The sequence below is a fragment of the Poecilia formosa genome, unplaced genomic scaffold (genome assembly GCF_000485575.1).
Source record: "Poecilia formosa unplaced genomic scaffold, Poecilia_formosa-5.1.2 Scaffold450, whole genome shotgun sequence".
Classification (NCBI taxonomy): Eukaryota; Metazoa; Chordata; class Actinopteri; order Cyprinodontiformes; family Poeciliidae; genus Poecilia; species Poecilia formosa.
This window is the reverse complement of record NW_006800389.1, coordinates 230,772-254,065: the sequence shown is the minus strand read 5'-3', so window position 1 is coordinate 254,065 and position 23,294 is coordinate 230,772. Positions and strand designations below refer to the sequence as shown.

At 37.1% G+C, this 23,294-nt stretch overlaps 5 protein-coding genes across 10 annotated transcripts in view; 1 reads left to right on the top strand and 4 right to left on the bottom strand.

Moving 5' to 3' along the window:
- selenol (selenoprotein L) overlaps window positions 1-1,380 on the top strand; it is a 34,184-nt gene extending 32,804 nt beyond the window's left edge. Inside the window, exon 9 of the mRNA XM_016663857.1 lies at window positions 1,309-1,380. Within this exon, the coding sequence (XP_016519343.1) occupies window positions 1,309-1,362 (54 nt within the window). The 3' untranslated portion in view covers window positions 1,363-1,380. The remainder of the gene's footprint in view (window positions 1-1,308) is intronic.
- A 1,842-nt stretch (window positions 1,381-3,222) lies between these two features.
- Window positions 3,223-13,839, bottom strand: LOC103155824 (gap junction Cx32.2 protein-like). Of its 2 annotated transcripts, XM_007577671.2 has the most exons (5): window positions 13,822-13,839; window positions 13,238-13,243; window positions 6,147-6,233; window positions 5,143-5,276; window positions 3,223-4,273 (listed from the first exon to the last, which is right to left on the bottom strand). In XM_007577671.2, the coding sequence occupies exons 4-5, from the start codon at window positions 5,269-5,271 to the stop codon at window positions 3,620-3,622; spliced, it is 783 nt and encodes a 260-aa protein (XP_007577733.1). In that variant the 5' UTR covers window positions 5,272-5,276; window positions 6,147-6,233; window positions 13,238-13,243; window positions 13,822-13,839; the 3' UTR covers window positions 3,223-3,619. The 2 variants fall into 2 exon arrangements, with proteins under 2 accessions (XP_007577733.1, XP_007577734.1); XM_007577672.2 differs by lacking the exon at window positions 13,822-13,839 and having other exon boundaries at window positions 5,143-5,273.
- gja13.1 (gap junction protein alpha 13.1) lies at window positions 8,315-10,633 on the bottom strand. Of its 2 annotated transcripts, none has more exons than XM_007577668.2 (2): window positions 10,347-10,633; window positions 8,315-9,355 (listed from the first exon to the last, which is right to left on the bottom strand). In XM_007577668.2, exon 2 carries the CDS (start codon window positions 9,326-9,328, stop codon window positions 8,477-8,479), a length of 852 nt encoding a protein of 283 aa, XP_007577730.1. In that variant the 5' UTR covers window positions 9,329-9,355; window positions 10,347-10,633; the 3' UTR covers window positions 8,315-8,476. The 2 variants fall into 2 exon arrangements, with proteins under 2 accessions (XP_007577730.1, XP_007577731.1); XM_007577669.2 differs by having other exon boundaries at window positions 10,355-10,633.
- Window positions 13,555-17,647, bottom strand: LOC103155822 (gap junction Cx32.7 protein-like). 4 transcript variants are annotated; one of them, XM_007577667.2, is made up of 4 exons: window positions 17,256-17,647; window positions 15,910-16,062; window positions 15,570-15,755; window positions 13,555-15,398 (listed from the first exon to the last, which is right to left on the bottom strand). In XM_007577667.2, the coding sequence occupies exons 2-4, from the start codon at window positions 16,036-16,038 to the stop codon at window positions 14,817-14,819; spliced, it is 897 nt and encodes a 298-aa protein (XP_007577729.1). In that variant the 5' UTR covers window positions 16,039-16,062; window positions 17,256-17,647; the 3' UTR covers window positions 13,555-14,816. The 4 variants fall into 4 exon arrangements, with proteins under 4 accessions (XP_007577729.1, XP_016519344.1, XP_016519346.1 ...); XM_016663858.1 differs by having other exon boundaries at window positions 13,555-15,404; window positions 17,256-17,646; XM_016663860.1 differs by having other exon boundaries at window positions 13,555-15,404; window positions 15,910-16,059; window positions 17,256-17,646.
- Window positions 17,648-18,624: 977 nt separating this feature from the next.
- Window positions 18,625-23,153, bottom strand: hsdl1 (hydroxysteroid dehydrogenase like 1). Its single transcript, XM_007577666.2, has 5 exons — window positions 22,709-23,153; window positions 21,395-21,840; window positions 21,197-21,280; window positions 20,260-20,382; window positions 18,625-20,166 (listed from the first exon to the last, which is right to left on the bottom strand). Exons 1-5 carry the CDS (start codon window positions 22,929-22,931, stop codon window positions 20,095-20,097), a joined length of 948 nt encoding a protein of 315 aa, XP_007577728.1. The 5' UTR covers window positions 22,932-23,153; the 3' UTR covers window positions 18,625-20,094.
- Between the last annotated feature and the right edge of the window lie 141 nt (window positions 23,154-23,294).

Sequence of the window (23,294 nt, the reverse complement as noted above, 5' to 3'; positions counted from 1 at the left end):
ACAGTATGTTAAATTTCTAGGCCAATTGCTCCTTAGTAATAACCTTGTTGGTTCCAAAATCATATTTTCTGTTAGTGAAAATGTGGACTATTTTCTATTGTTGACAGATTTAACTTAAAACATGGGGATGAGATATATTTGTGTGAAAGGGTCAATGTAATAAAATGTCTAAAAATTCAATTTAAAATAATTATTGGGTTGAGACACAACAGTGGCCCCTTTAAGAGAAACAACAGCAAAAACATAGCTAAAATTGATAGAATGGAAAATCAGTCAAAAATACTCAAAGTTCAAACAAAAATACCGAAATAAGGTAGGAGTCCAAACCTTTCCACAGTGCTGTCAGTGTGAACTAATAAAATAAACACATGTAGAGCATACTGACAACTCAGCTGAAGATAAAAATGTTCTGTAAAAGTGTAACACATTTACAATGTAACCTATGATGCAATATGTTACTACATATTATACCACATAGAAAACAGGGTCCAAGTACTAGTGAGTGCTATCTAGTGAGTATTTTGTTTCCAGGGCATCCAAAGATAATATTTTTTGTTTGTCTCTAGCTGGAAAAGCTACACATAACTTTTCAGTTTGGTGTGGGAGATGTCAGGAAACTCTTGACCAATGCATCAGTTAGGGAGTCGAGTTACTGTTAATTGATTCATGTCCTGGCAAACAGAGGGGGATTCAAGAACTGCAGAAATGTCTTGAATCATCATTCATTTCTTAATGTTTCTTCCAAAGAATCAGATTATTTTTCAAAGAAAGCACGAAGCAGGGTGGAGTTAAATGCACAGCTCAAAGAAAAGCCAGGGTCAGTACAAGAGAGGCAGAAGGAGTCAAAAAATGCAAGGGGAACAAAATTACTAGAGGGAAAAGATGTGAAAAATGGCCAAAACAAACAAACTGGTATGGAGAGAAGAAAACAGTGAACAAAAACACAAAGGAGGTGAAAGATTATTGGGATCCAGTGTGTTCAATCAGGATAGCTAGGGAAGTGTTAGCTGCAGAGTTTGGACAGAAAAAACTCACATGTAACAGTTTGCTAAGGTTTTATTTGGGCCCCATTTGCTTTTATAATAATTTCATGTTCTATACCAGCGGTGGCCACACTTATGCTAATCTGTCAATATGCTAATATTAAATATCTGTTAATTTTAATTAAGGCTAAATTAAGTTTTCCTGGTAAATTCTAAAGCGCTAATTTACTTGGCTGTTTTGTAAACTGTCAGTTGAATAAAGTTCAACTGTTGAAGTTTTGGTTATCTAGTATTAGACATTTATAGTCATGCTCTTATTTTGAAGGGCGTGAAGATTGTTTTCACAGCAGTCTCTTCTGTGATGAGAGGCAGTAAATGACTTATTCTACACCCAGAAAGCATTCCCTACAGTAAATAGTTCAAAATCTACTGAAGTCTGGAGAGCTTTCTGAGTGATAGCAATTAGCCAAAATTAGCAACAGAGTTAGCAAAACTCAACAAAAATGGAGCCTTGAGTGAAAGGTCTGTTACAAAGAGCCACTTCCTGAAGAGCAAACTACAAGTAGGTGTGTAATAACAAATTTAACCCTGTTGAGGGCAGCATACCTTGTAAGACTTTTTGTCATTTTGTATCCGTATGGTTGAGATTAGCGCTTTAGCATTAGCTTCCTCTAAATACGTCTTGTTTCAGTGCTTCAATATTAGCGGAATAAGTTTTTATGATTAATGCAGCAAGGTTAGCTAACTTTGTAGCTGGTGGGGACCACCACTGTCCTGTGCTTTGCTTAGTTTTTTGTTTATATTTATTAAATCTCTTGAGTTTGACCCAAAGAATTATGGAGAAAATGTCTTAAAAACTGAAAGGCCAGTGGATGATCATTAATAGTTGTAAATGATAACTTTGACCCAAAACGTCCAGGTTTATGCTAGAAAGCTGAAAATCAGAGAGATTTTTATTTTTCAGCATCACATTGAGGCCAAACTTACATCCAAATTAACAAAGTTTGAAAATAATTTTTCTCAGTTTAATTTATTACTTGCTGCCACTCTGGCATGGTGTGTTGTTTTTTAATATATGTGCTGTAAATGCAGAATAAAGTTTCATTTTGCAGATGCATCCCAGTAAATGGCATCATATTCACATATCAAATTAAGGAGGTCAATTAACCTTTCAGAAAATATTTTATTTTACAAAATGGGACATAAAATTATACATTTTGTATTGCATGAATTTAATTATGTCAAAAGGAACAAAAACCCTGTTGATAAAAAGAAAGCCAACCAAAACGATTTACTAAAAATCTATAATCAGGTCTTGTAAAGCAAACAAATAGATTTAAAAACCAAACAGGTGCAGCTTCCTGCAGAAGAGCTGTGATCCTGATACACATATGTACAAAACACAAAGCAAACACCAAATAAAACCATTTTTCTTCACAATCTCATTGACATCAAAGCTACTAGATATTTCAGTTTGTTACTTATTAAACAAGAACAAACTAGAACTCTAAATTTGTATATGTTTAGTAATTTAATACCTTATAAATAACAGCACTGTATTCTGTAACTGTAGTCATACAAACGGGCCATTTTTTCTCATAGATTCAACCTTTATACACTTCAAAAACACAAAATCTGACCAAGTATTTTATCTAGTCTCCAGTGGAAATATCTTAGTACACTTAAAACATTTAAAATGACTTACAAGTTACTTTTCAGCAAGATATAATATGTTGTTTTAAGTTAATATTTAATTAAAATTGATGAAACAGTACTAGTTCCAGATGCAGATTATTTCACTTGTAGCATCAGAAAAATGTTTCTATAAGTGAAAAAATCTGCCAGTGGAACCAGAACGTTTTCATCAGTACCAAACCTGCAGTTTGTAACTTTTATAAAAATGTTTTCTACATACTTGTTAAAATTGTGCAAAGAGTGATCACCTGTGGTTCTATTGCAGTCTGAAGAAATGCACCGCCCCTGACCAAAAGCAACCAATCAGAGAGAGGAGGGGCGTCTTAGTGCTGTCAATCAATGTTGTGTACTTGGTGCTCATGTGATAATGGCAGAAAAACAGCTTTTCATTAAAGAAAAAACTATTTGTCTGCCATCATTGATGGCCATGCTAACTAGCCTTAGCATTCACAACAGGCTCTGCTAGCTGCAGCATAGCACAGAGCAAGAAGGTAGGTGATTGACAGCACTAAGACCCGCCTCCTGGGTCTGATTGGTTGTTTCTAGTTAGAACTGGGAGAAGAAAGAGGAGCTTGATTTGACAGTTTCAACAAATATGTAAAAATAATATTTTTTATAAAGGTTACATCTTTTATAAAGGAACTATTTACTTGAAATAATCAGCCAATCAAGTTTATTTGTATTGCACATTTCAGCAACAAAGCATTTCAAAGTGCTTTGCATTATAAAAACACGAAAATCAAAAGTCATAAAGCAACATAAAACAAGCTCTAATATCTTGTTGAAAACCTACTTGTTAGTTTTTCTTATTTCAAGTGTTCTAAGATATTTGCACTAAAAAACCCCAGAAATTCTTGGTAATATTTTGTGTTTTTGCAGTGTAGTCACCGCTTCCCCGCCCTGCCGCCAACAGACTCGGTGGATCCACCGAACGTCGTCCCTCAAGCCGTGCTGGAGTCATGACGGCCAAGCTTCTCGTTCTTCATCATGCTGTCGGTGGTGAAACGCGGGTGGACGGCGATGGCCGTCGTCGGCACCGATTTGGACTTCCGCCTGGACGACCTGGTGCACGCCAGGTAGAAGATCTCCACCACGTTGAGCACCACCGAGACGCAGGACATGACCAGCATGAAGAGGATGAAGATGGTTTTCTCCGTGGGCCGGGACATGAAGCACTCGACGGTGAAGGGACACGGCGCCCGGTTGCAGACGATCTGCGGCTCCATGACGAACCCGTACAGGTAGTACTGCCCCACTATGAAGCCTATCTCCAGCAGGATTCTGAAGAAGATGGAGGTCATGTAGTTTCCCAGCAGGTTGCCCTTGAGCTGGACTTTCCCCTTTTCGTCAGAGTACTTTGGTCCCTTCACAATCCCCCGGCTGGGGTGGGCTTCCATGTATTCTCTCAGCTTTTTCTCTTTGTGGATGACATGGATGACGTGGCCGAGGTAGATTAGGGTTGGCGTGGAGACGAAGATGATCTGGAGAACCCAGAACCGAATGTGCGAGATGGGGAAGGCTTGGTCGTAGCAGACGTTCTTACAACCAGGTTGCTTGGTGTTGCAAACCATTTTGGACTGTTCATCACCCCAAACCTGCAACGTTAAAACTAGATTTTATTATTACTGTTATCAGAGGTGGCAGAGGACCAAAAACTATACATCAAGTAAGAGTCGCAATACATTAATTACTCAAGTTAAAGTAAAAAGTAGCCATCCAAGAAATTACTCCAGTAGAGCAGGTAGTAACTGATCAAATTATCAATCATTTAATATTTAAAATTTCATCATCTGACTGACCAAAATATAAATTTAAGTGGAAATTTTGGTTTTTTTAAGACCCAGAATGACAATAATTCATATAAGTAACAAAAAATAACAAAATCAGGGAAAAGAAAATGTTTCCAAATCAGTTTCTGTCAATAAAAACTGATGAAACTTTAACAAAAACTGCAGGCGTGTGTCGAATTCAGCCACTACTATGTTTCAGCAAACACATGCAATGATTTCATTGCATGGGTACCAGATGAAACTGAGACGAACTTCAGACATTTTATTCTGTATTTGGGAAAAAAAAAATGTAGGATTTTATTTCCACTTCACTAATTATGTTGTTCTATCACTTCAAATTCGAATAGGTCTTTGAATAATTGCTTTTAGAATAAAATAAATCATTAATGAGTAAAACTGGTTAATTTTAAGCTCATAAGGAAAGATTATTATAGTTACAATAAGCATCTATTTAATGATTAATTCACAGCTTTTACATTATTTGCACATCCGCTGTAAATATGACGTTAGCTGTAAGTTAGACTACATACAGTTAGCCACCAAAGAGAGCTATTTACATACTTAAACGATGCACAAGTTACTGTCACAGGTACATTACAGATTACACACAAAAAAATAGGGAAAAAAATTTGATAATATTAAAAAAATTATAACCTTAAATATTATAATCTGACCTTCTCGGCTCCCGCTCCAAGAACCATGATCCTGAAGATGAAAAGCACGCTGAGCCAGACTTTTCCCACCACAGTGGAGTGGGTCTGCACCTTATTAAGCAGACTGGACAGGAATCCCCACTCTCCCATGGCTGCTGCACACAAGTCACACAGCAGATGGTAAAATCTGAAATGATCACCTCTCATTTATTTGTTATTTCAGTCAAAAATTAAACAAACAGAGGAAAAACTGTTTTTTAAGCTATAATGAAGAATAGTACATTATGTTTTATCTATTATTTGTTTGATAAAAATTATATAAAAACATACCAGCTTTATCTCTAATATGTCAATGTCAAATTTATTTAGATAGCACTTTAAAAACAGGTGTAAAACTGCACCAAAGTGCTGTACAAGAACGATAATAAAATAAGTTGATGAAAAGAAACAGAGAACTATTACAAGAAAAGAAAAATAATTCATATATATTGTTAAAATAATATAAATAATAAGTAAAAAGAAAAAAAAAACAAAAACAGAAGAGCTACAGTATCAGGCCTCAGTTGATCTCACTGAACTGATTATGAAGAAATATTCGATCACATCTGACATCAAAAAGCATTTTTTTATTGTTTAATGTTTTAATTTGCTGCTACGTTCATCTTAAATCATAAGAAAGTTATTTAATGTTTGCTGTGTTATCCTAACTAATCAGAACAGCTGAATCTGATCAAAGAAAAACTAAAAATCACAGGTTTTATGTTTGCTTAGTTAAAACATAACTAAGTGTGTCTGTGTGCATGTTTGTTAGAACATGTACACAGTTAAAACTGTGCATGTTCTAACAAACATGCACACAGACACGCTTAAAACTCTTTATATTTATAAATAAATATTAATATGAGGTTAAGACACCTGCTTGGCTTAGATACATTTTTCTATATCCTTCCAAAAATATAAATAGTTTACATTTGATCCTATTTCCTTGTATGGAAATGATAAAGACAATATAAAAACTTGCTTACCTTTGATTTAAAACTGTCTTCTGTGAGACAAACTGACAGGCCACCGGCGCTGAAGCTGAATGACAGCGTCCACCACTCCGAGTCAAACTCGTGGACGATACCTTGAACTTTAGATTAGATGCTGTTGCACAACCGCTTGAGCCGTCACGTTGTCGTGACATCTGGAAATGAGACATTTGGGCTGAGCTCTGACAAGATTGTGGAAGTTAATGATTGGCAGCAGTTTGAAAAACGCATGTTTCTGCTTCAGCTGTGTGAATAGTTCTTTTTTAGGACAAACACGCGAGATATGGATCTAAAAGGTGAGGAGTTAATAACAGAGTTGGGGTGTAAAAGGCAAAAACCACATTGTTCTGACAGAAATCGTCCATTATAGCATTAAACATGAAAAACTAAGTACAGATGGAAGTTTTAAGACAATATTCAGGTTATAGAGGAGCTTTGTCTCGCTAACATAATCAACCCCGTCTCATTCGCAGTCAGAGTGACTTTTACACTTTTATACGTTCCTCATCTGCTGAATTATAGTGTAAAAATTAAAGCAACCATAACTTTTGACTTGCAAATGCCAGCCACTGCTATAATTTTATTCCAAATGAATCAAACTGTCGTGGGTTGTTCTATGTCTTTATGGACCTATTTTTACTACTGTTGCTACTTGACGTAGCAAAGACTGTAATTATATATGTATATAAAATGTTCAGTAGTGGACAAACACTAAGTTTGTAAATGCTCAGACGATTATCTTAGGGCTTAGTGAGCTTCAGATTAATTCAGTTCAATTCAATTCAATGCAGAAGTACTTTATTTTTCGTAAAAGGAAATTTAATATTACTTTAACTCATATTAATTCAGTTTTTTCAAAGAGATGTTGTAGACATTACTGGCTCTAGGCAGGACAAATCTCCTGCAGCAGTCAGTATTACATCAAATATGAAGAAGCCTCTGACTAAAGATATTGTTTTTCTATAATAGCCAGGATTCACAAGATTTTAGTCAATTGGAGACACTCCAGGAGCAAATCTCAGATCTGAAAATACTTTGATAAGAGTTTTAATTTCCATAGAGAAATAAGTTTTGTGCTGAAAGGCTGTTCAGGAAGGAAGAGGCCGTTACTCAAAAAGCAACATAAAAAGCCAGAATACAGCTTGAAGACCTTAATGTTTAAGGTTATATCACTTAATTTCAACATACTGATTATTACATTTCATGGAAAAGCCACAATTAGAAAGCATGGGGTGAAAGCATCATGGTGTGTGGGTGTTTTGTTGTAGAAGGGATTGGTCCACATCATGCAATGGATGACGTCACAATGAAAAAACATTATGTGTGATAACTGAATCTGAAGACAGGAAGTCAATCGATCATCCTCTTAGCAAAAATATTTAAAAAGGCATTTAAAGACAACAAAGTTGATGTTTATGAGGTCAAAAACGTTTGACCCAAGTCATACCAACTGCTAAAAACCTGATAAATGAGCTAAATCAGGAAACGGTTAGTATTATTTATAGTCAGAGAGCAAGAAAAAGCTAATATGTTGGTGTAGTATGAATGAATAAATCACACTAATACACAAGTGAAGTATTTTATAGATTAGCTTTATTCTGATTCTTCAGAATTTTATTTCTTACTTTATTTTCTATAGTTAAAAAAACAACTTTGTTCAGTTTCAATCATTTATTAGAAAGAGATAAAGCCATATAAAAATATCTCTGCTACAATCATCGTAATCACAGTACAGGAAGCGTATTTTAATGGAAAAGATCTGTGTCACAAACACACAAAGAACACAAACTTAAACTTCTCACTCTTCCAGTCACAAATATAAATAAAATCAGTATTGCACACGTTTATTAGTAGATTTCAAGTTAAAATAAGAAGAAAAATTCATCCATAGCTGCGTTTCTATTGACCATATGATTGAGTGAATTGGAATTACAAAAGTAAATTTGTCAATTTCAAAAATATCGTGTTTAGCAAAACTGTATTGAAAACACTTTTTTCGCATCACAGAAGTCATGTGATCAACAACTAGATGTTACTACTGCTGGAAACCATGAAGAAGACAACAGGAAGTGGTAGGTGGACAACGGAGCGGCATGTTTTTTAATGACTTATTCATGTGATTTTAATTGCAAAATTGTGTTTTTTTATCGACAAATTTTTGCGCTCATTTGTAACGGAAACACAGCTACTGTGACTCTTCCCGTTGGATATTTATGGTGATTTTTGTTAGTATATGATATGCATGATCGCACAACGACTTTCTATGAACAAACACACTGGTTTGAGTCTCTTGAAGTTATTGAAAACAAGCTAATCTTGGGAAGCTAATGTCCGCTCAGGAGCCGTTTCTCCTCTTTGGCTCCGTCCAGGCTGCCTCCCACGCTGTGGTTCTCCAGCTCCATGTTCATTTTGTTCTGCCGCATCGTGTCCTCCGTCGTCGGCCACCTGGGGCCCGAGAGGCTGGCGGGGTTCTCCGCCGACGTCATCTTTTGGGTGCGGCGCTTGGACTTGCACCTTGTGGCCATCAGGTAGAACAACTCGATGACGTTTAGGAGGAGGGAGACGCAGGCCACCACCAGCATGAAGATGATGAAGATGGTCTTCTCGGTGGGCCGGGACATGTAGCACTCCACGGTGAAGGGACACGGCTTCCTCTGGCAGGCGAACATGGGGACCATGACGAAGCCGTACAGGTAGTACTGCCCCACAATGAAGCCGGCCTCGATGATGATCTTGAAGATGAGCTGGGTCAGGTAGCTGCCCAGCAGGTTCCCCTTGATCTTTACGTGTCCCTTCTCGTCGCTGTATTTGGGCTGCTTGAGTTTCTGCGGCCCGTCTGGACTCGCTAACGCCTCCCTTAGCTTCTTCTCGTGCTGGATGACGTGCATGGCGTGGCCCAGGTAGATGAGCGTCGGCGTGGACACGAACAGGATCTGCAGGACCCAGAAGCGGATGTGCGAGATGGGGAAGGTCCAGTCGTAGCAGACGTTCTCACAACCGGGCTGCTGGGTGTTGCAGATGAAGTCCGACTGCTCGTCGCCCCAGACGCTCTCGGCGCCCGCTCCCAGCACCATGATCCGGAACAGGAAGAGGACGCTCATCCAGATCTTCCCAATCACAGTGGAGTGGGACTGGACTCGTTCCAGCAAGGTAGACAAAATCCCCCAGTCTCCCATCTTTACTGAGGCTTTTCAGGCTCTAATCTGTGGCAAAGCAAAGGAAGAAACATGTCAGCACTTAATCAACTGAACAAACTCCTCGTTTTGGTCTCAGCGACCCTGAACCACACCTTGCTGCTGAATTATTAACCCCAACATTTTATCTAATCAATGCACTCGTATGGAAAGACGACTATTTACTGTTTAATAGGTGAATCATTATTTATTTTATTCATTTACTCTTTAAAATTAACACGCCACATGTTAATATAAACAAAAGTTTTGAATGAAAAGGAGTAGCTGGAAGTAAAAGTCATTTTGCTACACCGTATCGTCACCTTCCTAAAATAATGACCCAAGTCATGATTCAGGGAAAATAAAAAAAATACTGTTGGAAAAAAGAGACTCTTAGGAAGGTGGCATCAATCAACCAGACATATAGAACATGTTAAACACATAAGAGGCGATGTAATTTAGAAAAACCCAAAGAAACAACAAAGAAAAGAAAATATATTATCTGTGCAATGATACAGCACTCTACCGAATCAGTCCACTTGATAGAATATTATATTTTATTATATTCTTAAAAGAAAGACTGTTGTTTTAATCTATGCTTGAATCTATCTATCTAGGACTGAATTTAAATATTTTTTTTGTAAATTGGACCCTAAGAATAAACTGACTTGAATAGATTTGGATTTAAGTGTAAGAACAAAAACACATGTGCCAGCCGAACCTTGTGCGATATTCCACCCAAACTGTCACTCCTTAAGGAAACTAAAACTGAGTCAAAGTGAAAAAAAAATCTAAATTATACAAAGAAACACCTTAAATCTAAACTAATCAAACAGCTAGAGGCAATCTGAGATACGCTTAAATAAGCTTTGCAAAAAATCTTTTCACCAATCACTTCAATCGGAAATGCTTAAAAAATTAAAACACCTTAAATTTGAGCGATCTCAAGAGAAATAAGCACCTCTGCTTCCTAAAGCGGTCAGAGATCTGCAGCAGAAAGGTGAAAACAGACCCATCTTACCTGCTGACCTGGTCAGAAAGGACTGTCTCTGCTGGAGAGGATCACTAACTATGGTTGGACCTTGGAGTTTTGTGCTGGGTGAGGACAGCAGCTCTCATGAGGGATCAACTTACGCAACATGCATCTGGCCTTTTTGTCACGTTGTAACCGTCAGCGAGTAAAGATAGAAAAAAATGAAGTGAGACTAAACCGGGTGTAGGAGCGACTAATGATTGACAACTTTGAAGCCCAAATTTAAGTTTGCTGGAAAGACTGGAGGTTTGGTGTGACAATCTTTTAAACTATTATGATGGAAGGAAACGCTTTTATTTTAAAATTCCTGATTAATTATTTAATTAACTACTCTTATTTCCTCTGGATTTGCTTCACTTCATTAACAGCAAAAGCTGTTTTTATTAAATTTACTAGAGGGCAAAAATCTCAACCCGACCCAGTGTGAAAGTTCAGTTGTGTTAAATTATGAATAACTGTGACTAATCCCATTTTTGGGTCAATTTCACATGTTACACCCAAAGCCTGGTTGGGATGTAAGCTGTGGAATCACTTAAGTATCATCTTAAGCATTGAGTATCAACAAGAAGTAGGCTAAAAGATCTAAAAAACAACAACACATAATGCCAAAATCTAAAAAAAATATCATGAAAAGATGAAAAACAAATGGAAAATGACTCCAAAATCCAATTTAGGACGTCTCCAGGAGGTCACAAAATAACCCAGAGCAGGATCTAGAGCAGACATCATTTACTCCATTTAAGGGACAGTATAATAATTCAACAAGGATAAAAAATAAAAATAATTACTCTATGAACTGCTGACAACATGTCTCTGAAATTCCAAGTAAAAATTTAGTACTTATTCACAAAAAATAATGAAAAAGATGCAGTCCTTTCAGACCTCAAATAATGCAAAGAAAACAAGTTAATATTAATTTAGAAACAACAATACTAATGTTTTAACTCAGGAAGAGTTCAGGAATCAGTATTTGGTGGAATAACCAGGAGGTTTTCAATGGGGCTCAGTGCAGCAGGCTCTTAGTTTTTCCCAGAGCTATTTATATTTATATTTATTTGTTTATGTTTATATGTGTATAGACATGATTCTTTTGGAGGGCTGAAGACGGGGCCCTGGGCCCCTCATGCCCACCCCTTGGGAGCGCCACTGCACCAACAGGTCTGCTTTTTAATGCCTTAAAAGCAAAACAAAATGACGGTTTGGAGTGGCCTAGCCAAAGTCTGGACTTATAGGCAGTAAGAAGAAGGGGTCAGCATTTTCTCACAGAGATGTAACAGATTGATTTTACGTTTATTGATCATTAGGATGAAATTACTTTTCCACATCGATGATCTGAAGCATTTGTGATAAAAAAAAAGCAAAACACAAGAAACTTTAAAGACACACTGTGATTTTAAAGTTAAATGTTTAGATCAGACTGTGCTCTGAAATGTTCCGTTTTGAAACTGGAAATAGATAAACTTTGAATGAAATTCATCATTTTAGTTATTCACTCCTTACAGGGACTCATGTTGCTTACAGTCACATTCTTCCTCCTCCTTTTCTGAATGTTTGCTTTCATAATGTGTAAAGTTTGCACATTTACACATTTGCAACCATTTAATCATCGGTCCAGTCATCGATTTTAAAATAAATTTCCAGAAATGAAAAAAAAAAAAAGAAGAAGTAATTTTTAGCTTGAACAATCTTTGTTTTGTAATCTCTGTTTCAGATCAGAACCATTTTAGGACTCAAGTAGATGAGTTAAACAGGTGGAATTAGTTTTTCTGAATCCCTATTAAGTGACAAAAATATACTGTTGGTAAACAAAAGTAAGAACATCTTTATCTATTTGTACAGATTTATGCATTTTAACTTACTGTGGTCAATCTGGTCTCTACAAGACCAGATTGACAAGATCTTTTAAATTTAACAAAAACACAAAAGATTCCACATTATTTATTCATTCATTTATTTAGATTTAAACCAAAATAAATGGTTTAAACTGTGGGTGTCCAAAGTGTGGCGCGGGGGCAAATTGTGGACCTTAGACTGATTTTTTGTGGCCTCACACTGCAGTTCAATAATGATACAAATTAGTTTATTATTAAAATTATTACTGATAGTTGAAAATGTTAAATATAACACAAAGTATTTATCTTTTTACCACCAAACTTTAATATTCATAGACTTTTACTAAACGTCGACTGCTGCACCAAAATTTGCTTCTTTTATTTAATTTATTAGACTCAACCACATATAGCAAGCGTTTTAAAAGAAAGTAACTCAAATCTTTTTTTTAAATAACTGAAAATAAATTTGTTTAAACGAGCCTAAAAGAATGTGAAAACTGGATGCATAAGTGTTGGATGTAATATTAATAACATCTACTTTTTTACAAAAATGTAGTTTTGATCTGACAATTTTGACCCATTTGACATAAAGTTTTAAACCCCTGTTTTAAACAAGAAAAAAAAATAGAAATGTGTGCGGGGAAAAACAAAACTAAAATAATTCAAAACTCTTCATCATCAGTTTGACCCGTCTGCACAACGCCGAGGTGGAACAGCATCAGCAACGACCTCAGAGAATCAAAGACTCCTGTTCAAGATATAAAGTTATGTCTAAAACTACTTCCACAAAAATGTTGTTTTTCGTCCAGCTGCCAATCTCAAAACTTCAAAAAAACAAAAAAACAAAAACAAATAAATAAATAAAATCAGTAGCCATGAAAAACACTCCAGAACCAACTCCAAAACGTCTGGGACAATGTGGACCGAGCAAGAGTTTTGAACAAGAGGAAAAGTGCTATTTCTGGACATAAAAGGGCACAAAATGACGACACATGAAGCATGGTGGAGGAGGGGTGGTGATTTGGGTGACCTGTGTTGTCCATAAACTCGTCTCTACACTGAGACAAAGGTCGGGCCAAAACCCGGCCGAGACTCGGTCATGAAAGCAATGCTGTGCAGAAAACTGGACCAAGATTCACGTTAAAGTCAAACAGGAAACAACAAATACGAGTTACTAGAGGCGTTGCTATGAGTTACTGAGTGGCAACACTGTGAGTAATAGATAATCATAGTGTGTAATATTTGTTTTGTGGAAGAAAATTTTAAATGTACCAGGGTGTGCTTTCTATGCCCTCCTGTCTGGAAAAATAACTTTTTGTAGTAGTAAGAAGCAAATAAAAACTACATGATTGGAGGCAAGAGGATTAGAGAAGTAAAAGTGTTTATTAAGCAACCATAAACGCAGCAGAATCCAGAACTAACTGTGTGCCTGAACTGACTGGCAAAGAAAAACCGCTGACCCAGGATGAAGAGAGGAACCGCATGACTGCAGGGCGAGGGATGACTAATGGGCTGCGATGAAATATAAACTTTACTGGGGAAACAGAACAGAAACAACACACAACCAGATTAAAAATGTACCGTTTTTCATCAAAACCGGAACCTGACAAACCCAGGCAACTTTAACTCACCACAGAAGAAAGTTTTAAGAAAAAGACAAACTGATTGAAAGGCAAACATCTAAAATATTCAACAAAAGTTCACCTTTCAGAAAACAAACAATATGCAGTTTTGGCTTAATTACAGCTCTGAATATGTTTTTTCATTAGTCTGTATACTTCAGTTAATGACTACTAAATTAGTTGACAATTATTTCAATCTAGTTAAGAAACAATAACTAACAATTGTTTAGGAAACAATCCTAAACATATTTTTTAAAAACTATGTATTGTAAAATTGTAGACTTCTAAAATAAAAATTATTAATATCCACAAAAACAATCTTTGCATTAAAAGGGACCTATTATGAAAAATAGGTCCCTTTTTTGACTCTTCCGTTTTTGTCTCTACTGCTTCCAAAAACAGCCAATGATCTTTAAAAGAAAATAACACAGACATTTTCTGGCAAAATGTTTTTTGGTGTATGGAAAATGAGCCATTTCAAAAATTTTCCAATTATTAAATCACAACCTTGAGTCACTTCGCTGTTACCTAGCAACCCCAGCTGAGCCCAGCCCCGTTACCTAGCAACCAAGCAGAACTCCAGCATGTTTGGAAAAGACAAGTTTGGACTCAGGTTTGAAGATGTACGGTTGTATAGCTGCGCCTCTGTTTGCAGCCATTTTCACTTTTCGAGTGTAAACGTTGAGATGGGGGCGTGGCCAGGAGCAGTTTGTCTGGATTTAAAGAGACAGAGCCCTAAAACAGCTCATTCTGAAGAGCTGAAAATAGGCAGAAGGGACTAAGCTAAAATTTTATTATCTAAGAGTAATTTGTGAATGTTTGGTACAGCCCAGACACCCATTCCAACTTGTTCAAGCAAGCATAATAGGTGCATAATGAAGCTTTTAGTTTCATCTTTACTCATTTAACCAATTCTGTGTAACTTTGTTCTGTGAACGGAAGATGGTGATCTTATCCCCACTTTATTTACTTCTGCTGATGCAAACAAAACACAGATTCATGACTCAGATGTGGATTTCCCCAATGCTGCTCTCCGTCACCACGTCTATGGCGCCTACCATCCCGTTCATCCCTGACTTCCTCCCCTGCAGCTCCAAATCCAGGTTGACACAATTCTGGATCACCTCGCCGTGCTTCTGAAAAGCTTTCTTCTTCGACCTCGGGGGCGTCACCGGGGTGACGGTGTAGTCCTGCCGTCTGGCCGCGCATTCCTTCACCGCCTTCACGAACAGGTAGAGCAGCTCGGCGATGCTGAGGGCGAGCGAGACGGCGGCCGCCACCAGCATGAACCAGATGATGACGGATTTCTCGGTCGGTCGGGACAGGAAGCAGTCCACCTTGTGAGGGCACGGGGAGCGAGAGCACACGTACTGGGGCTTCAGGGTGAAACCATACAGTAGGTACTGACCCACGATGAACACGGCCTCCAGAACAATTGTGGCAATGAGATGCAGCACATAACTGCGGAGGAGGCGACCGCGGATGCTGATCTTCCCACTGCTTTTTGTGTACTTGGGAACCTTCAAGGTCCTCCTGAGGAAGAGACTCACTTTGTCGTCCAGCTCTGCCTGGTTCCCCATCCTTTCCTTCATTTAATGTTAAAGAATGAGTCAAAGTCAGACATTTTAACTTTAGCGTCCACTAAACACCATGTGGGTTTAGCGTTAGTGGAACTAACATTTATGATCAGTGCTTTAGTTAGCATTGCCTACTGTTGTTCCTCATAATTAGCACTAGCCGGTTTGGCAGAAGCTCACCTTCTTTTCAATGTGAATCACGTGGAGGACATGGCCGAGGTACAGCAGCTTTGGGGTTGCCAAGGCGATGATCTGAAGGACCCAGAAGCGGACGTGAGAGATGGGGAAGGCGACGTCGTAGCAGACGTTCTCGCATCCCGGCTGCTGAGTGTTACAGATGAAGTCGGACTGTTCGTCGCCCCAAACCTGGGTAGGATCAGAGGAAGAACCAAGTTATCGTGTTTTTAGATATTCTGGAACTGATAGGCTCTTTCAAGATGTCTTTTCATGTAAAAAATTGATTTATTGAGTTGGAAACTATGTACTTTTTTCCATTTTCATGTTCTGTGTCTGACCAGACCTTTTCAGCAGCGGTTTGCAGGACCATGATCCGGAAAATGAACAGAACGGTGAGCCAGACCTTCCCGATCATGGTGGAGTGGCTCTGCACTTTCTCCAGCAGCCGGCCCAGTAGGTCCCATTCTCCCATTTCAGCTGGCAGCTACACCACCTTCTGCATCAGAGACCCAGGAAATCCATGAAACACACAGAAACAGCATTTCATCACTAAACATCATCTGCACCAAGGGTGTTCAACCTGCGGCTCCGGAGCCACAAGAGGCTCTTTGGACGTTCTGCAGTTTAAACTGATGAAATAAAATGTTAATATATAAATATATTTTATATAAACTTAATAACAAACGCTGGTTTAAGCTATTTTTATGTTATAAATTAATAGTCCATAGCAGAACCACACTAAAAATGCCAGTGGTTTTGTTTTAGATCTATTTTTTTGTCTTTAAGTTGGAAACTGTTTTTTTTGTCTTTTATGTCCCATAAATTTTAGCATTCCAGAAAAAAAATGTAGGGAGCTAAATTAGGGTGGTGAAGTTTGTTCAAAAATTTAAAAATGTGAAATTGAAAACAAAGATTTGAAACTAAAATAAAAAATGTTCTGAACTCTTTTCTGATCTAATGTTGTTTTTTTCATTTTTAAATTTTTTTTCAGTTTCAGTTTTAAAAAAAATCAAATTTTATGGCACCAATGTAGCTTCACAGAAACGTAACCATGCTTTTCTGCAAAGTTGTGTTTTACTTTATTTCAAAATAAAAAAGAGGCAACAAATTTCCAGAAATATTTTAAAAATTTGACGTTTTGTGTGATTTTAAAAATTCTTTTAACAAATTTACTTAAGGCAAATGTGGAGTGTAAAGGTTGCAGACCTCTGGATTTAATTTTATGCCACCATTATTTTACAATATTACAAAATAAATGCCAAAAATTGTGAAAAAGATTTAATTTCAGGACATGTTTGTGAAGTTATATCTGTTTTTTGGACTCGCTGTGGTTCCTGTAAGTAGGTAAAAAGTGAATCTCTCAGAAGGTCAAGCTTCTATCATTTCTCGCTGCCTTGCAGATAAATCCACAGCTGTAGGCTTCAAACATAAACACCCTAACCTGCTGAACTCTCAAACCCGAAGCAAATCTTAAATTACAGAAACTTAAATACCATGCATATAGTTTCAGATAATACTTTTACTTTTATAAAGTCTGTTTTCATTTAATCAGATTTCACTTTTATTTTGGATGTTTAGAATGAAGTATACACATAAAAATGAACGTAAAGCCTTAAAATATCAGGAAATCCAGTTAGAGATGATTGAAAACTTAACTAAACTTTCTGTAAAGAGAGAAAATCAACTCACCTGGTGGAGAAACTATAAAAATGGAGGAAATGTGGATGGAGGAAAGAGCGAATGCTGCAGTAAATGAGAGAAGAAGAAACGGTGTCATGGTTAATTCGCTGGCTTATCTGGAAGGACGCCGTCCGAACCACAACAATGGAGCCACAGCTGAAAGTGAGCAGCAGAAACATGAAGCTTTTTTCTTTTATTCAACTTTCCCTTGCAAAGCTACTCATATCACATTTTTATTATTTTTGTCACAAACTGTAGCATAACTGTGACATGATACATGTTTATCAATTTTAAAAATGAACTAAAAAGTGCGGTTTGCATTTGTATTCTGTCTGAATGATCTTCTAACAGGGTTTAACATCTGGAGGCTGAAATATTCAGTCAGACTGGATGAGCTGTAAGTCATTTTGATCTAAACCATTCCAGTGGTGTTCAAAGTGTGGCCCGGGGGCCATTTGTGGCCCTTGAAATGACTTTGTTCTGCCCCTGACCACGAGTCAAGGATGGTAAAAATTTGGCCAACAAAATAGAAAACAGTTGATGACCCCATAAACGTGGAAATTGTGTTTTTCTTTTAATAAGGCAATTGTCCGAAGCTGTTTTTATGTTTTGGATCTTTAATGACACACAGATCTCATAAAATATTGTTGCGAAAGTAAAAACATATTACAATAAACTAATTTTTGAATTTTTAATTTAAAGATTTTTGTGGCCTACCGGTAGTTTAGGTCAGCCATTTTTCCTCCCCACATCATGATGCTGCCACCACCACGTTTCGTGTTTAACTTGTGTAAAGCCTTGATAAGTATATAAAACTGAAAGATATGTAAAATAAAACTGAATAGCAAGAATATTTATAATGTAAGAACAAAAACAAATCTATGAATCTATTGGAATGAAACAATAAAAATACATATATTTTTCCCAATTAAGCTGATTATTTATTCTGAAGCTTTGTATCTACAGTAGTTCTTCTATTAAAATGATCCTATCAAATGATTTGGTTTTGCCTTGTTGTACGGATGAAACCAGATGTTTACAGACAGTGAATAAAAATAAACGTTTTTTTCTGACTGTCTCATGTTAAAACAGACCAAACATTTCTCGGTTTATTTCTCTGAGCTTAATTAGAATTACCAAAGTTATTTCTATTTGCTAAATGTCAGAAAACTTAGCAAGAACATGTTAGAGCTTTTTGAATTCAGAAGTTTACGTGCATGATTGTTTTTTAACTGTATGAATTAAAAGAAAGTTACAGAAAAAAATCTCTCACCCTAACCCTAATTTTTCTGGAAATAATCAAAAAGAAGTAATTTTGATAAAACAAGAAAAGTTTGGTCCGTTTGAAGAGATTTATTCACAGTATGTAAACTTTCAACTGGAAGTTCACTGAAACATTTATTATTTATTATTAAGTTTAAAATGCAGACAGCAGTTCTGTTGATCTCCAGACTGATTCTCTAATGTTCGACAGATTATATTGAAGGATGTTGACGCAGATTGTGACGTCACAGATCTCTGGGGTTGATCCTGCAGCAGCATGTTTATGTGCAGCTCAGGTTTGTTTACGAGGTTCAGGAACCGTTCTGGCTGGACCCAGGTCAGAGGAACCTGAACTCTGCTTCCTCAGTGTGAATCATTGACACGAACCTGCCGTTTTAAATGCAGGAAAAACGTGTCATTCTGGCCACCAGCATATTGATCGGATTAAATCTGTAAAAGTAGATGCTAAAAATAAAACAGGCGTCGGCAGCAGGAAGATGAAACAAACACTGCAATGACTCAGACTTTGATGTTTGAATGGAAAAAGTTTTATTGGTCAAATTCTGAGCTATAATCACACCAGCCGAAAATCAAAACCTACAAATATTAAATGTAGAAACTCATTTTTACTTTCCTTCAGGAGTTCCTGGACTCTCACTGCAGAACTGATAACAAAAGCAGCACTTTCTGTCGTCACACCAGCCTCTGTTTTCACTGGGCAGATAAGCTACAGACACAATAACAGAGTTTATATTGCAGACACAGCATTCTGCAGGAATTAATTATGAAGAAATGTTTTCATAAAGGAGCGACATTAAGCTTCTTTACCAAGTGATGTATAATAATAATTATTATTATTGTTATTACTTTGTGTTTGTAGCTTCGTTTTATAATTTTAATATTGTTTTTATCTGTTTCTGCAGGATGAGTTTGACAGAATAACGAAGCAGACGTGAAAAATTAGGAATTTAATGTCGGGATTAATAAAAGAAAATATAAAATTATTTATATTTACAGACTTTAAACTATGTTCTATTGTATAAATACTGTAAATATCCATCCAGATTCTTTCATCCATCCCTGCAGTAATATTTACTCTAATCCACTCTGTATTTTTTATTTATTTTTATTTAAAATGGACGCCTGTTTTTCTGATCTCTGCTGGCTCAATCCTGGATTTTTACATCTTTATCCTCATGAACCAAATCCTGCTTTGCTCTGAGTCTATGGAAGCAGGAAGCACACAAAGCATCGCTCTGCATCACTTCAAAATATGTTTAGATCACGCAGAAAGCAAATCAAAAAGCAAACACCTGTTCCCCTCATGAACTCAGTACCGGCATGTTTTGGTCACACAGGGCTGCCGTAGTGCTGCTGGCTCCGTCTTTTAACTATTTTGGATTCTTCTGAACACAGAATTTTACATTAACTTATCATTTTAAATAGAAGAATTATCATATATTATCCTTACTTATTGCTTTAAATAAGTTTTATTTGTTTATTTCAGGACAATATCAATAAATAACGTCAGAAGAAACAAACTAAATTCTTGTGTAACATGATCCAGTAAGAGGCTTTTCAGCTCTTAGCTTGTGCTGAATAAAACCCGCGACCCGACGATCCAGATCCACTCAGGAATGCACTTCATGAGTCCGTACTGTAGAAAAACAAAAGACCCGCTTTACGCTTTAGATTTAGTTATTACTGAGTCATGACTCAAATATAAACCAGAATAACAAAGACGTAAAACCTGGAGTGTATGAGGCCAGTAGCCCGTGGTTCTGGTGGAGACGCCCAGTGTGGAAACGGCATGACGAGCGTAAACCTCCGGGCTCGGAGCAAACCATCCCTCTGCTGAGGATGATGAAGATATCTGAAATACAAACAGCAAAATAAAACTTTACACATTTATAAACAGGTTTTATTTCTAGGTAAAAAGCTTTTTTAAATTGAAATAATACACAGAAGTGGTGCAAACATAGAAAAGATGAATAGCTATCACTGATACGGAGCTGAATAAAGGAAAAAAAGCATATTATATCCCTTAAGTAACATTTTGTCATGTTACAAAAAACAAACCAAAAAAACTGCAAAGTGTGGCGTGCCTTTTTATTCAGATAAGATTAATCTCAGGAATTTTCTAGAAAAAAACTTGGAAATTTCTGAGTTTCAAAAATGTATTTTTTTTTTACTGTTGAAAATTTTTCTGAGTTTTGAGTTTGTCCAATAAAAATCTCAGAAATTTTTAGAACATTTCTGAAATTAATCTAAAAATTTATGAGTCTTGCCTTGAAAATTTTAGACTTTAGAAGCAAGACAATTAAATATTTGCCTCTCTAAATAGTTTTGCAACATATTCTATATATTCATTCTGTTCATAAAAGCAAACAATTCCCAAATTGCAAATGCTTTAAAATGTGCAGTTCGATAAATTACAAAGGATTTAACCCTGAAACTCTCTCTGTGATCTGTAGAAAGGTGAAATATGGTTTAGTTACAAATAAATAATAATACATTTAATTTGTATATCACTTTGCTAAACACTCAGAGACTTTACAGGAATCAGGTAAAGTCATCAGTACATCAAACAAAATCATAAAAGGAGAATACCGGTAGTTAAATACAGAACATGTTAAAAATAAATGAAATTAAATTAAAAAGGAACTACTGCCATATCGGTGGACTACCTGGAAAGGAATCAGACTTTGAATGAAGATCCCTTTGTTGCTGTACTCAAACTGAAGAGCTCTTGAGAAATGATCCAAGTATCCCTGGAATGGAGGGAAAAATGACGTTAGTGCAAATATGAGAAAGTGAAGATAAAGTTAATGGTTGGATTGGTTTGTTGTTGTCAAATCAAAGCGTCTCTCAGGTGTTTATCTTACAGTGAAAGCGGAGAGCATCACTCTCCCATGTCGGGGTCTGCAGCTGGAGCCTGAGGATATGTTGACCACCGCCCCCCTGCTGCGCTCCACCATCCCCGGCAGCACCAGTCGCGCCATCAGAGTGGCGGCGCCGATGTTCCTGTTCACCCGATCCAACACGCCCTGCTCGGGAATTTCAATCAGGCTCCGGGGCGAAGCCAACGTTTCATCCATACAGTTCACCAGGAAGCCGACGTCTTTACCCCTCAAGGCCTCGGCGACAGGTTTGGCCGCCGCTTGGCCCAGAGAGAAGTCGGCGGTGACGACGGTGGTCTCCACCCCGTAGGTTTGGGAGAGGAAGGAAGCGGCGTCTCTTACAGAGGAGCCATCCTGAGTGATGAAGATGATACTGACGCCGCTTCGAGCCAGCTCCTCTGCATAAGCACCGGCTACAGGCTGAGCTGCACCTGTCAGCAGAGACAAAATAAAAACCTCGTTTTACCGTCATTACCTTCCTAATTAAACACAGTAGACTTTATTTAGTGATAAAATCAAATCAAAGTCAGACAATAATATTACTTATTAATGGAAAACGTTTGTATTCCTGCTTTGGATTTGGAAAAAAAAACCTGATTTCACAGCAAGAGATAATATTTTTAGTTCTTTGATAAGTTCTGCTACAGAAAGTATTTTCTGATGAATAATTAATTAAAACCTTTAATTTCCCTTAGCACATTTAGCAGTGGGTACATGAGAATGATTGACTGCACTAAGACCCTCCTTCCGGCTCTGATTGGTTGTTTTTAGTTGGATTGGTGCATTTCTTCAGACAGGGAGGAAGGATCTTTTCACAGATTATCAGTCTCATAAACTGTGATGACATGGCGACATTTTTAACAAATATGTAATAAAAAAAAATAAAAATAAAAAAAAAGAAGAAAAAACATTCTTTACAAAAGTTACAAACTGCAGTTTTGATACTTTTCTATATTTATTACAAATTCTTTAACGCTCATAATTACAATCTAAGTTTTTAAAATTATTTTTAAAAAATGCTCCAATTTGCCTTTCCTGTATGAGAATAGAGTAATGCATTGCTTCTCCTTCTGCTTATATGTTGCTAGGCACTACCAGTCAGCTGGCTGAAACAAGGCTATAACACCACCACTAAATTTGGCGTCTATTTTATATATTTTAAGGTGTTTTTAGTACATTAAATAGTGTTAAAGTATTGCTTTTTTTGTTTCATAACTTAAATAAAATCTTAATTTTTTTCTTCATGCTGAAATATTTTTGTTATATTTGCAATGCCAACCTGTTGTTGTCTCCTCTCACCATAAATAACAGCCCAGTCCCCGTATCTCTGGGTCAGCCTCCCGCTGGGCATCATCCGCGGCAGGAAATGGACCCTAGCCACCGTGCAGCAGTCCCTCAACAGGACAACTGCTCTGCTGGCCGCGTACAGAGCTCCGATCAGGGCCAGGGCCTCGAAGTGAGAGTTGCAAGACCGAGAAATTTCTCTGTACAAAAGGTGAAAGCTGTCCACAGCCGCCGCCATGCTACACACGCTATATTATTGTTATTTACACCTAGTGGTGAGTTAAAACTCAACGAGGAGACGGTTGGATGTAAACCTAACAGGTACACGAGAAAGAAGAGTAAAATATAAATTCGTATCGAGTTACGGTTTCACCAAAGTTGTGTTTTTACACACGCTGTGGCAAGTAGAAAAGTCTCATGTAAGCCATCCGGAACAGAAACAAAACATTGGGTCACGTGTCAACATACGTCAGCCATGCTGCTTTCAAAACCCTCAGCAAATCCGCCAGATTTTACCCAAATGGTGAGCGAGTTACTTTTGTAAAGTAAAAGTACACGTTTTTTATCAGCAATTAAAATAAAGACAAATTTGTTTTTTTTT

What these genes read in the sequence shown, in the direction of transcription:
- LOC103155824 (XM_007577671.2), bottom strand. Translation starts at nt 5,271, where the DNA reads ATGGGAGAGTGGGGATTCCTGTCCAGTCTGCTTAATAAGGTGCAGACC. An exon ending in TTGGAGCGGGAGCCGAGAAG is followed by an intron (nt 4,274 to 5,142) that starts GTCAGATTATAA and finishes TTAACGTTGCAG; the next exon opens with GTTTGGGGTGATGAACAGTC.
- gja13.1 (XM_007577668.2), bottom strand. Translation starts at nt 9,328, where the DNA reads ATGGGAGACTGGGGGATTTTGTCTACCTTGCTGGAACGAGTCCAGTCC.
- LOC103155822 (XM_016663858.1), bottom strand. Translation starts at nt 16,038, where the DNA reads ATGGGAGAATGGGACCTACTGGGCCGGCTGCTGGAGAAAGTGCAGAGC. An exon ending in TGCAAACCGCTGCTGAAAAG is followed by an intron (nt 15,756 to 15,909) that starts GTCTGGTCAGAC and finishes GATCCTACCCAG; the next exon opens with GTTTGGGGCGACGAACAGTC. An exon ending in TGATTCACATTGAAAAGAAG is followed by an intron (nt 15,405 to 15,569) that starts GTGAGCTTCTGC and finishes CTTTAACATTAA; the next exon opens with ATGAAGGAAAGGATGGGGAA.
- hsdl1 (XM_007577666.2), bottom strand. Translation starts at nt 22,931, where the DNA reads ATGGCGGCGGCTGTGGACAGCTTTCACCTTTTGTACAGAGAAATTTCT. An exon ending in TGATGCTCTCCGCTTTCACT is followed by an intron (nt 21,281 to 21,394) that starts GTAAGATAAACA and finishes CCTCCATTCCAG; the next exon opens with GGATACTTGGATCATTTCTC. An exon ending in AAAGTCTGATTCCTTTCCAG is followed by an intron (nt 20,383 to 21,196) that starts GTAGTCCACCGA and finishes TTTGTATTTCAG; the next exon opens with ATATCTTCATCATCCTCAGC.